This window comes from Haliotis rufescens, unplaced genomic scaffold (assembly GCF_023055435.1).
Source record: "Haliotis rufescens isolate VD_foot unplaced genomic scaffold, xgHalRufe1.0.p SCAF_8, whole genome shotgun sequence".
Taxonomy (NCBI): domain Eukaryota; kingdom Metazoa; phylum Mollusca; class Gastropoda; order Lepetellida; family Haliotidae; genus Haliotis; species Haliotis rufescens.
Window position 1 is genome coordinate 6,368,470 of NW_025964372.1, and position 12,769 is coordinate 6,381,238.

General features: G+C 45.6%; 1 protein-coding gene across 1 annotated transcript; it reads left to right on the forward strand.

Annotated features, from left to right (window-relative positions):
- The first annotated feature begins 378 nt into the window (after nucleotides 1-378).
- Nucleotides 379-12,559, forward strand: LOC124148993. Its single transcript, XM_046520320.2, has 6 exons — nucleotides 379-462; nucleotides 3,758-3,817; nucleotides 6,218-6,372; nucleotides 7,324-7,488; nucleotides 8,317-8,363; nucleotides 12,434-12,559. The coding sequence occupies exons 2-6, from the start codon at nucleotides 3,765-3,767 to the stop codon at nucleotides 12,497-12,499; spliced, it is 486 nt and encodes a 161-aa protein (XP_046376276.2). The 5' UTR covers nucleotides 379-462; nucleotides 3,758-3,764; the 3' UTR covers nucleotides 12,500-12,559.
- The last annotated feature ends 210 nt before the right edge of the window (nucleotides 12,560-12,769 follow it).

Genomic DNA, 12,769 nt, shown 5'->3' on the forward strand with positions numbered 1-12,769 from the left:
ACTGATGAAGCGTTAAGCAATACTCTCTCTCTCTCTCTCTCTCTCTCTCTCTCTCTCTCTCTCTCTCTCTCTCTCTCTCTGAGGTGGTATGTAGGTAGCGGAATCAGCCGAGTTGTCCCGAATGGAAGTGCAAGTTCTCTCTCTGAGGTGGTATGTACGTAGCGGAATCAGCCGAGTTGTCCCGAATGGAAGTGCAAGTTCTCTCTCTGAGGTGGTATGTACGTAGCGGAATCAGCCGATTTGTCCGGAATGGAAGTGCAAGTGTTCGGTTGCTGATTACGTCAGACGTGCACACCCCACGTGTGGCATGGTAACCGACGTCTCTGCACCTGGTACTCCGGTCATGACAATCCCTGTCAGCACATTCTTTTTATGATGTCATACTCATGTCACGTGCACCTTCTATCTATATAGCACCTGCAAAGTTACCAGTTCTTCCCAGTCTGACATCGACACTCCTAGGTAAGCCAACGCTTCACAGACGTGCATATACCGACACATGTATAGGGCATACCAACCAGAGACTATGTACAGATACTGCACCGTTAGAAAACGCCACTAGTCCCGTAGTCCTTGCCAAACTGGACAATAGTTAAGGTGAGTATGGTTTTTTACGCCGCTTTTAGCAATATTCCAGCAATATCACGTCGGGGGACACCAGAAATGGGCTTCACACATTGTACCCATGTCGGGAATCGAACCCGGGTCTTCGGCGTGACGACCGCCCCCCCAATAGTTAAGGTATAAGAACTAGTAAAAAGAACTAGTAAAATTATTAAAGTTGTTACTGTATGTTATCGTTACAAGGACTAGAAGGCTTAACATGTTAGTTTCCGCCGCAACATTGTATACATGCAGTTATGTATATTGTCTCTGCTTCGGGGGGCGGTCGGGTAGCCTAGTGGTTAAAGCGTTCGCTCGTCACGCCGAAGACCCGGGTTCGATTCCCGACATGGGTACAATGTGTAAAGCTCATTTCTGGTGTCCCCCGCCGTGATATTGCTGGAATATGGCTAAAAGCGGCTTAAAACCATACTCACTCACTCACTCTGCTTCGGATTAAATGTAAAGGCTTATCCGTTCTTATGTTGAGCTACGTTGAGTGTCGTTAAAGAACACTTCTATTAATTGTAGACAACTAAACCGTCGGACAAAAAAAGCTATACACCCTTGAAGGTGGCTGAAATCGAAACAAAGAAAATGGTTATTCGACGGTGATGTATTTGACACAGGTATCACAGTCGATTTAAAATGCATCATATCGATGGTTGTCTCACAGCAGGTCAGCATAGTAACGTTTTAAAACGTTGTTAATGTTTTGGTCAAATCCAATTTTCAAATGTATACTTTCTTTTGCCCTGCAGTTTACTATGATGCGGGCTATTCCTAATAATCAGTTAACTGTGTGAGTGAGTGCTTGGAGTTTTAAGTCTTTTAAATGGAGAGTTATGCGCCTCGATCTGGTGCCAAATTAAAGATAACATACACACATTGCAATTATTGCCATAAAACTGATGTGTTGTCTCTATGGGTTTATAATTAATTGATGGATTGATCCCTTCCCTAGGCAAGGGAGTTAACTGACTATACAAGTCCACTTTCAACCCTTGCCGAACTAGGCAGAAATTTTTTGCTGGACTAACGAGTCTATGAATAGTCCAATCAAATACGCCTAACGAAACAAACTATCAACGTGCAGATTTCCGCCAACTGGGCGTCGACAGATACTTTCCAAATTTGTTCATGTTTTTAATCGAGTTGCTCATGTAATTTGATGCACTTCGCGAGGTAAGACCCGTTTTGTTACAATTTTTATCTTGATTATCGTTCAAATCATCTTGACTTGGCGCCGCCATTTTGTTTGAAGCAATGCAAGTGATATGAGAGTCGGAAACTGATTGGTCAAGGAGTGAGTGAGTGAGTGAGTATGGTTTTACGCCACTTTTAGCAATATTCCAGCAATATCACGGCGGGGGGGACACCAGAAATGGGCTTCACACATTGAACCCATGTCGGGATTCGAACCCGGGTATTCGGCGTGACGAGCGAACGCTTTAACCACTAGGCTACCCGACCGCCCCGATGGGTCAATGAGAGACATAGAAGGGACATAACTCGTTATAACCACTGGTGGCGCTACAATGGATGGATTGGTGAGGGAATAGGATGTGGTTTTCGGCGTTTTGTACAGTGTTTCAGTTATGTGGTGCAGTGATGTAGAATTGGTGGTTTACAGTGGGTGACAAGTACATTTATCTCCCCTTACATTAAAATACTAGCTTCTGATTGGTTATGGAGCGGGCAATTATTTTCCATGTAGCCCGCTCATGTACTCCACTGTGACATCAATCGGAACACATCTTAGGTAACTTGCTTATCTCGCATAAGTATTGTTGAACCGAAATTAACCGATGTTTATCCGAATGCATTGGATAAAGGGAAGTAACTCGGTTCGCATGCGTTTGCCAGCGTCCAAAATGGTTGAATCAAAGCGTTTTACAAATATTCCAGGTCTGTATGGATGAATGTCTGTGAGATAAATTCGTTGTCAACCGATACCCTGTGTGTGAGCCTATGCATCCCTCCCCTGGCGCCTCGGGGTACATAGGCTCATACCCAGTGTACATCACATCATACACCCCTCGAGATACGTATAATGTAGAACTGATGACAGACCAAAGATCATTGATACGGCTAACATAGGATTTCTCGCATCTAGGCACGTAACCTTAACATAATAGGCCTCCGTGCCTCACATGCAGCTTGGGTTATATACTCCCCAGGGAACTGAGTGTAAAAATCGAGTGAGTGAGTGAGTGAGTGAGTGAGTTTGAGTGAGCTTTTAACAGTATTATAGTTATATCGTGGCATGTCAGCTTAATATGGGAGGAAAGCCCGAAGTGATGCAGGTCTCTGACGTTTACCACTTCGGTGAAACCCACGAGCACGGGTTTGGTGCTGACAAACCTAGAAACATAATCAGGGCGAGTATGAAAATCGAGTGTACACTGATCCACACTGGGGTAATAAATTGTAGCACCATGAGCATTTACCTGATGAATGCAAATTGGCGCAATACTAATTATAACAATGGAACTACCCTGAAAAACGACAAATATGCTCAAGTCTTTGAGAGGCATTTAGAAGTTGGAAGAACATGAAGACCTGGTGACCAACTTCTGTATTGTTTGTAACGACGTTTCGGGGTAACTGCTTGCCCATTCATCAGGGGAATCATAAATTATGCTCTTCTATTTAATATTGGTTGGGGGCACGGGTGGCCCAGTTGTCTTAGGCGCCGCGATTCGCTGTGCAGAGTTACGTCCCTTCGGCACGCCAGAAACCAATGATTGTGGGTTCGAATCACGGTTCGCCCCGATTATGTTTCTAGGTTTGTCAGCACCATACCTGTGCTCGTGGGTTTCACCGAAGTGGTAACCGTATGAGACCTGCATCACTTCGGGTTTTACTCCTACATTAAACTGTCACGCCGTGATGTAACTGGAAAACCGTTTAAAGCGGAGTTAAACCCAACTCACTCACTCACCACCACCTGGATCAGAAAACCCATTTTTTCTTCATTTCGCAGAATTTCCGTTCGCATGAGTTTGTGTTAAACGTCTAAATGGCTTATATAATATATTCACTTATGTCAAATAATATGTAAGTCCTCGTAGTTTATTCTCTGAGACGTCACCCACAATATGCGCGTTAAATAATGATACTGTTGCACTACATTGATTTTATCATTTTCCAGGTTCATCATGAAAGTACTTATTGTCCTGGCTGCCTTTGTTGCCGCTGCTTTTGCAGCTAGGTGAGTGTCGACAGTTTGAGCTAGTTCCAACCATGCCGTCATAACTAACTATTTCAGGCTCAAGGTTAGATAACAATCCCAGTTCTGTTTGATATAAAATGTATGTCCCCTCTGAGTGAGAATATATCAGCTGCAATAAATTAGAGGTCATAACATGGTCATGTACAAAAACAGATTTATTTATTGAGGATGTGGCTACATATAAATTACCTATATGGGTAGACTGATCGTGAGTTATAACCTTACGATATTTGCATAAATGCATGTTAGCGATTCTTAATGATGATTGGTCAACCATATGACGTCACGGTGCTTCAATGTTGAAAAAAATAGAATACAACACGACTTCCTGGCGGTTATGTGGCTTTCTTTGTGTACACGGGATTCGGGGGTCTATTTAGAGGGTATTCGGGACTCGGCAGTGCGGTACGCGGGAAACAAAATCGTACTTGGTACGCAGATTCAACGATCAAAAGATTAATGCTGTACGTAAATCTTTCATTTGTAATATTTTATTTTTTCACTAATTTCACTTCAAATCGCCCATTTTCTCACTGGAATGGCCACCAGTGATTGAGAAAGTTATGCGTCATGCGCAATGCACACAGCAGTTTTCTTACCTGCGCCACCAGTCCCGTGCTTGCCGTAAGAGGCGAGTAACGGGATCGGGTGATCAGGCTCCTGACTTGGTTGATGCATGACATCATATTCCATTTGTGTAAATCGATGTGCATGATGTCAATCACTGGATTGTCGATTATTTGAAGACCGCTCTATATAGCTGGAATTTTGCTGAGTGTGGCGTTAAACAACAAGCAGACAAACAAACCTGCGCCACCACTTCGTTGACTGACATGGCACAATTTCATCACGACCAATGAGACGCCCTTTCTTTACACTACAATACTCATTCAGACAATCGTTCGGTTTTTATTCTTCCGATAACGTTGATTTGAACTGGTTACTTTATGCAGTGGCTCAGCGCTATTCCTAATATTGAATGTAGGTCCGGGGGTACCGTATTTCTGCGTTCGTCTCAACTCGCCCCTTTCCGTAAAGATGACCATACGTCACCACTCGACCCTTCCCGAAACCTGCAAGAAGACTTGTCCCTCTCTTCGGCTTGTTCCGGAATATCACGAGTTGGTCACGAATGGCAAGATTACATGAGTTGGTCCATTCGTCACCACTCGCCCCTTTCCGTAACCTGCAAGACGGCTTGTCCCGGATTAACACGAGTTGGTCACAATGATATTCAAGCTGATATTGCAGTATAATTCTTACGTATTTAACAGTCTGACAAGTCGTCGTTGAGGTTTTCCCGCTGTTTTACCTATTTCGATCGCGAAACATTATGTTGACATGTGATAGTCAAGATGACTTTGATGACAAATATGACTTATAACGAGTCAAAGTATGGCATTTTTGAATTGCGGTTATCTATCGTGTTTGGTGTAAATAACGTTGAGTTTGGGCAATCTCTCACAGAACCATGTAACTAATATTCTAAAGCTTTGAGATCGCCACTCTGGTCTAGTGGTAGAGCGTCTCCTCGGAGCGGAAGGTCCGGTGTTCGATTCCCGGCCGCGTCATGCCAAATGACGTTACAAGATGGTATTTGTTGTTACACTGCCTGGCGCTCGGCATTAAGGGTCTTAAATAAGGTCTGTTTCCTCTATGCAGTAAATCATTAATTCAAACTCTACACGGTCGAACATGATATTTATTGTCTATAGCGTTTAAGAGCATCTCATATTTTTTTCATTTCTTGGGGAGCATGCCCCCAAATCCATATAGGCGCCCCCGTAAATTTAGTTTTGCTTACAGTTAAAATTAGTCAAGTTGACCCCCGGATAGAGCGTCTGCCAGAAGAGCGGAAGGTCGGTATTCGATACCCTGGGCGCTTCATACTAAAAGACGTTCAAAGATAGTATATATATTTTAAACTATATATAAATATATTTAACCTATGAGCCTGGATATTTTTTCTAGAAACACACCTTGCAACATTGTAGTTTAATTCTTGTTTTCAACACTCTGAAGCATAATTATCTTTTTCAAGAATTTTCTGGGACAATTAATTTTTTTCGATAAAATCCCAGCCCCTGAAATGGTCGGCCCCAAAGTACAGCTAGAATTTGTAATCAAACGCAGACAATGCAAACCACATCTACTTACGTGTGAAGAAGAGTCTGTTGACAGAGCCGACGGAAATGGCTTTCAGGTGTGGACGTGGCCGACTGTGTTGTCACAACCCGACGACGCGGATCAATCACTATATCATGTAATACAATTTCCTTGTCGATAAACCGTGCGGCGATACACCTGGCGGCGGCGTGTAACAACATTCAACCACTCTCATGTTAACAATGTCAGACATCATTACGTTGTTTTCACCAGCGCCACCACTCCCAGCACTCACGCAGCCCTTGCCACGTTCAAGGCCACCGTCAAAGCTCAAGTTGAAAAACTTTTCAAAACTGCTGACTCTAATGGGGACGGATCTTTCGACAAGGCCGACATGACGCCGATCTTCGCCGAATACGATGCCAACAGTAAGCCTACAGCTGTTGACCTTCACCCTCTATATCTCCAGGTCTCACATTTCGGTAAACCCCTGGATCAAGGGCGGGTACTTTGAGATCGCGGGAACCACGGTGATGGGCCCAGGGGTTTGTGTAGGTTTGCTGAAATGCAAGCTCTGGAGATAAACAGGATGGTTGACCTCATCAACCTTCAAAACGTGACCTCTACACAAAGCAAGGCATAATAACTTTGCATTGGTTTAGGGCATCTACACAGACATATTGAACAACGTACGCGGTCGACCCGGTATCGGGGGTGAAGGTCACGGTGCCGCAGTCGCCTAATCCGCCGCGCAGAGCTGCTTGCCTCAGGCCTGCCTGAAACATATGATTGACTTTAGGTTTGTCGGGGCGGTCGGGTAGCCTTGTGGTTAAAGCGTTCGCTCGTCACGCCGAAGACCCGGGTTCAAATCCCGACATGGCTACAATGTGTGAAGTCCATTTCTGGTGTCCCACGCCGTGATATTGCTGGAAATTTGCTAAAAGCGGCGTAAAACCATACTCACTCACTCACTTTAGGTTTGTCAGCACCATACCCGTGCTCATGCGTTTCATCACAGTAATAAACCACTACGCCCTTTCCTTCCACACGCCGTGATATAACTGAAATACTCTGGGTGATAAAAGTCCTCACAAGGTTTCCTAAAATGGTTTAAACGCCTAGGCTGTTAAATATGTTTCAATCTACCTTGTTGACTGTTAAGTATTTGACTACAATGTAAGTGATAATATCTGTTGTGATGTCAATCACTAGATTGTCAGGTCCAGACTCGAATTTTTCCAAACCGCTGTCATATAGCTGGAATATTGTTGAGTGGGGCGTTAAACAACCAGCGTACGAACGAACAAAACGTCGTTGTCCCAGTCAAAATATGATAAAGAGTTTATTTTGTCTTTAACGAAAGATAATTATCCTTACAGACGACACGACAGTAACTCAGAAAGAGTTCGTGGATAAATTCACCGGAAACCAGGCCAACCTGGCCATAATCGCCAAGGGACTCTTCTTGGAACTTGACATGGACCGAAACGGAGGAATAACTGACTCTGACCTTGACCTTTACTTCAGGAAGATTGACCAAAATGGTACGTAAAACTCGTATTGCTCGATCAGAATGTGTTCTGATTGGAAACTTAAATCTTTGAAGGGACAGAGATGGAATGTTTTGGGAAGGGGCCGCAATTTGGTATGCAGAGTTGCGTCCCTTAGTTGTGCCACAATCCCCGATTTGCCTCTATAATGATTGATTGTTTAAAGTTTTCACCAAAGTGGTAGGCATCTACGACCTGCCTCGTGGGTACCCACGTGAAAATAGGTACACAGCACTCTAGTGCAGCGTAACTGGATCGGCGGACAGGTTCGATGATTTGGTTGTTGTGTGTCATCGTACCCTCACGGCGTTGGATGTTGCTCATGGTATCGACTAGACTAGTGGTGTGTCTGATCCAGACACGACTATTTACAAGCCGCTGTGATTTAGCTGGAATAATCCAGATTGGGGTAACACAAAACAAATGAGCACTCATTTCAAAATGTGTTCTGACAGGTTTGGCGCTCCCTGTAAGCAGGTTTTGAATGTGATAGGTAAATTTGGCGGATATGTTCTGAAAGACCCAGAGTAGAATAGGTCTTCAGCAACCATTGCTTGCCGTAAAAGGCGACTATGCTTGTCGTAAGAGGCGACTGTCGGGATCGGGTGGTCAGGCTCGCTGTCTTGGTTGATCGTATCACAATTGCGTGGATCGATGCTCTTGATATCAATCACTGGATTATCTGGTCCAGACTCGATAATTACAGACCGACGTCATCTAGCTGGAATATTGCTGAGTGCGGCGTTAAACAACAAACAAACAAAACGAAAAATGGGTAGGTGTTTTATGTATCCAATCTGAAACCAACTGAATCTTTTTCAGATGATGGCACGGTGGAGAAGACCGAATTCGAAAAATATTTCACTGAGGTGAGTGTGTCTTGTTGTTTCTAAATATCAACATCTTCTCTCAGTCAAAGTTACTGCCAACAACATACCACGGTTGGCTTTCAGGGGGTTGGAGGGGAAGGGGAGATGTTACCACCCCCGGTAACCATGACACTCACACGTTACCACCCCGTGTAACCATGATGCTCACATGTTACCACCCCAGGTAATGACACTCACGTGCTACCACCCAAGGTAACCACAACACTCACATGTTACCACCCCCGGTAACCACAACACTCACATGTTACCACCCCAGGTAACCATGACACTCACATGTTACCACCCCAGGTAACCACAACACTCACATGATACCAACCCAGGTAACCACAACACTCACGTGCTACCACCCCAGATAACCACAACACTCACATGTTACCACCCCCGGTAACCACAACACTCACATTTTACCACCCCAGGTAACCATGACTCACATGCTACCATTCCAGATAACCATGACACTCACATGTTACCACCCAAGGTAATCATGATACTCACATGTTACCACTCCAGGTAACCACAACACTCACATGTTACCACCCCAGGTAACAACGACACACGTTTCCACCCCAGGTAACCATGACACTCACATGCTACCACCCCAGATAACCACAACACTCACATGTTACCACCCCCGGTAACCACAACACTCACATTTTACCATCCCAGGTAACCCTGACTTACATGTTACCACCCCAGGTAAAGACACACGTTACCACCCCTGTTAACCACAACACTCACATGTTACCACCCCAGATAACCACAACACTCACATGTTACCACCCCCGGTAACCACAACACTCACATTTTACCATCCCAGGTAACCCTGACTTACATGTTACCACCCCAGGTAAAGACACACATGTTACCACCCCTGGTAACCACAACACTCACATATTACCACCCCAGGTAACCCCAACACTCACATGTTACCACCCCAGGTAACAATGACACTCACATGTTACCACCCCAGGTAACCATGACACTCACATGTTACCACCCCTGGTAACCATGACACTCATGTTTCCATCCCAGGTAACCATGACACTCACATGTTACCACCCCCAGGTAACCACAACACTCACATGTTACCACCCCAGGTAACCACAACACTCACATGTTATCACCCCAGGTAACCATGACACTCACATGTTACCACCCCAGGTAACCATGACACTCACAAGTTTCCACCCCAGGTAACCATGACACTCACATTTTACCACCCCAGGTAACCACAACACTCACATGTTTCCACCCCAGGTAACCATGACACTCACATGTTACCACCCCAGGTAACCATGACACTCACATGTTACCACCCCAAGTAACCATGACACTCATGTTTCCACCCCAGGTAACCATGACACTCACATGTTACCACCCCCAGGTAACCACAACACTCACATGTTACCACCCCAGGTAACCACAACACTCACATGTTACCACCCAAGGTCACCATGACACTCACATGTTACCACCCCAGGTAACCATGACACTCACAAGTTTCCACCCTAGGTAACCATGACACTCACATTTTACCACCCCAGGTTACCACAACACTCACATGTTTCCACCCCAGGTAACCATGACACTCACATGTTACCACCCCAGGTAACCATGACACTCACATGTTACCACCCCAGATATCCATGACACTCATATGTTACCACCCCAGGTAACCATGATACGCACATGTTACCACTCCAGGTAACCACAACTCTCACATGTTACCACCCCAGGTAACCAAAACACTCACATGTTACCACCCCAGGTAACAACGACACACATGCTACCACCCCAGGTAACCACAACACTCACATGTTACCAACCCAGGTAACCATGATACACACATGTTACCACTCCAGGTAACCACAACTCTCACATGTTACCACCCCAGGTAACAACGACACACATGTTGCCACCCCCGGTTACCACAACACTCACATTTTACCACCCCAGGTAACCATGACTCACATGCTACCATTCCAGATAACCATGACACTCACATGTTACCACCCCAGGTAATCATGATACTCACATGTTACCACCCCAGGTAACCACAACACTCACATGTTACCACCCCAGGTACCCATGACACTCACATGCTACCACCCCAGGTAACCACAACTCTCACATGTTACCACCCCAGGTAACCACAACACTCACATGTTACCACCCCAGGTAACCATGACACTCACATGTTACCACTCCAGGTAACCACAACTCTCACATGTTACCACCCCAGGTAACCACAACACTCACATGTTACCACCCCAGGTAACCATGACACTCACATGATACCACCCCAGGTAACAATGACACTCACATGTTTCCACCCCAGGTAACCATGACACTCACATGTTTCCACCCCAGGTAACCATGACACTCACATGTTTCCACCCCAGGTAACCATGACACTCACATGTTTCCACCCCAGGTAACCATGACACTCACATGTTACCACCCCAGGTAACCATGACACTCACATGTTTCCACCCCAGGTAACCATGACACTCACATGTTACCACCAAAGGTAACCACAACACACTTACATGTTACCACCCCAGGTAACCACAACACTCACATGTTACCACCCCAGATAACCACAACACTCACATGTTACCACCCCAGGTAACAACGACACTCACATGTTACCACCCCAGGTAACCATGACTCATATGTTACCACCCCAGGTAACAATGACACTCACGTGCTACCACCCCAGATAACCACAACACTCACATGTTACCACCCCCGGTAACCACAACACTCACATGTTACCACCCGAGGTAACCATGACTCACATGTTACCACCCCAGGTAACGACACACATGTTACCACCCAGGTAACCACAACACTCAAATGTTACCACCCCCGGTAACAACGACACTCACAAGCTACCACCCCAGATAACCACAACACTCACATGTTACCACCCCCGGTAACCACAACACTCACATTTTACCAGCCCAGGTAACCATGACTCACATGCTACCACTCCAGATAACCATGACACTCACATGTTACCACCCCAGGTAACCATGACACACACAAGTTTCCACCCCAGGTAACCATGACACTCACAAGTTTCCACCCCAGGTAACCACAACACTCACATGTTTCCACCCCAGGTAACCATGACACTCACATGTTACCACCCCAGGTAACCATGACACTCACGTGTTACTACCCCAGGTAACAATGATACTCACATGTTACCACCTCAGGTACTGACACTCACATGTTACCACCCCAGGTAACCACAACATTCACATGTTACCACCACAGGTAACCACAACACTCACATTTTACCACCCCAGGTAACCATGACTCACATGCTACCACTCCAGATAACCATGACACTCACATGTTACCACCCCAGGTAACCACAACACTCACATTTTACCAGCCCAGGTAACCATGACTCACATGCTACCACTCCAGATAACCATGACACTCACATGTTACCACCCCAGGTAACCATGACACTCACAAGTTTCCACCCCAGGTAACCATGACAGTCACATGTTACCACCCCAGGTAACCATGACACTCACAAGTTTCCACCCCAGATATCCATGACACTCATATGTTACCACCCCAGGTAACAATGATACTCACATGTTACCACCCCAGGTACTGACACTCACATGTTACCACCCCAGGTAACCACAACACTCACATGTTACCACCCCCAGTAACCACAACATTCACATGTTACCACCCCCAGTAACCAAAACACTCACATGTTACCACCACAGGTAACCACAACACTCACATTTTACCACCCCAGGTAACCAGGATACTCACATGTTACCACTCCAGATAACCATGACACTCACATGTTACCACCACAGGTAACCACAACACTCACATTTTACCAGCCCAGGTAACCAGGATACTCACATGTTACCACCACAGGTAACCACAACACTCACATTTTACCACCCCAGGTAACCAGGATACTCACGTGTTACCACCCGAGGTAACGACACTCACATGTTACCACCCCAGATAACCTTGACACTCACATGTTACCACCCCTGTTTCAGCTCTTCACTATCCTGTACATCCTCCAAGCGAGACAAGACCAAGCTGCTACAGCAGCATCAGGTTAAGGAGTGTGACTTTGTATCTGTACTATTCAGGGAGAACTAATATAGTTTCTGTTATTTCTTGTTGGATGTTTTCCTGTTCAGGCACCAGTATCATCAACATAAGGATATTTGTATATTGAAGCTACTAATATGGAGACCGCCTCCGTGGTCTAGCGGTAGAGCGTCCGCCCGGAGAGCGGATGGTCCGGGGTTCGATCGCCAGCCGCGTCATACCAAAGACATTAAAAGATGGTACTTGTTGTTACCCTGTCTGGCCTCGACATTCAGGGG

What these genes read in the sequence shown, in the direction of transcription:
- LOC124148993 (XM_046520320.2), top strand. Translation starts at nt 3,765, where the DNA reads ATGAAAGTACTTATTGTCCTGGCTGCCTTTGTTGCCGCTGCTTTTGCA. An exon ending in CGCCGAATACGATGCCAACA is followed by an intron (nt 6,373 to 7,323) that starts GTAAGCCTACAG and finishes TTATCCTTACAG; the next exon opens with ACGACACGACAGTAACTCAG. An exon ending in TCGAAAAATATTTCACTGAG is followed by an intron (nt 8,364 to 12,433) that starts GTGAGTGTGTCT and finishes CCCCTGTTTCAG; the next exon opens with CTCTTCACTATCCTGTACAT.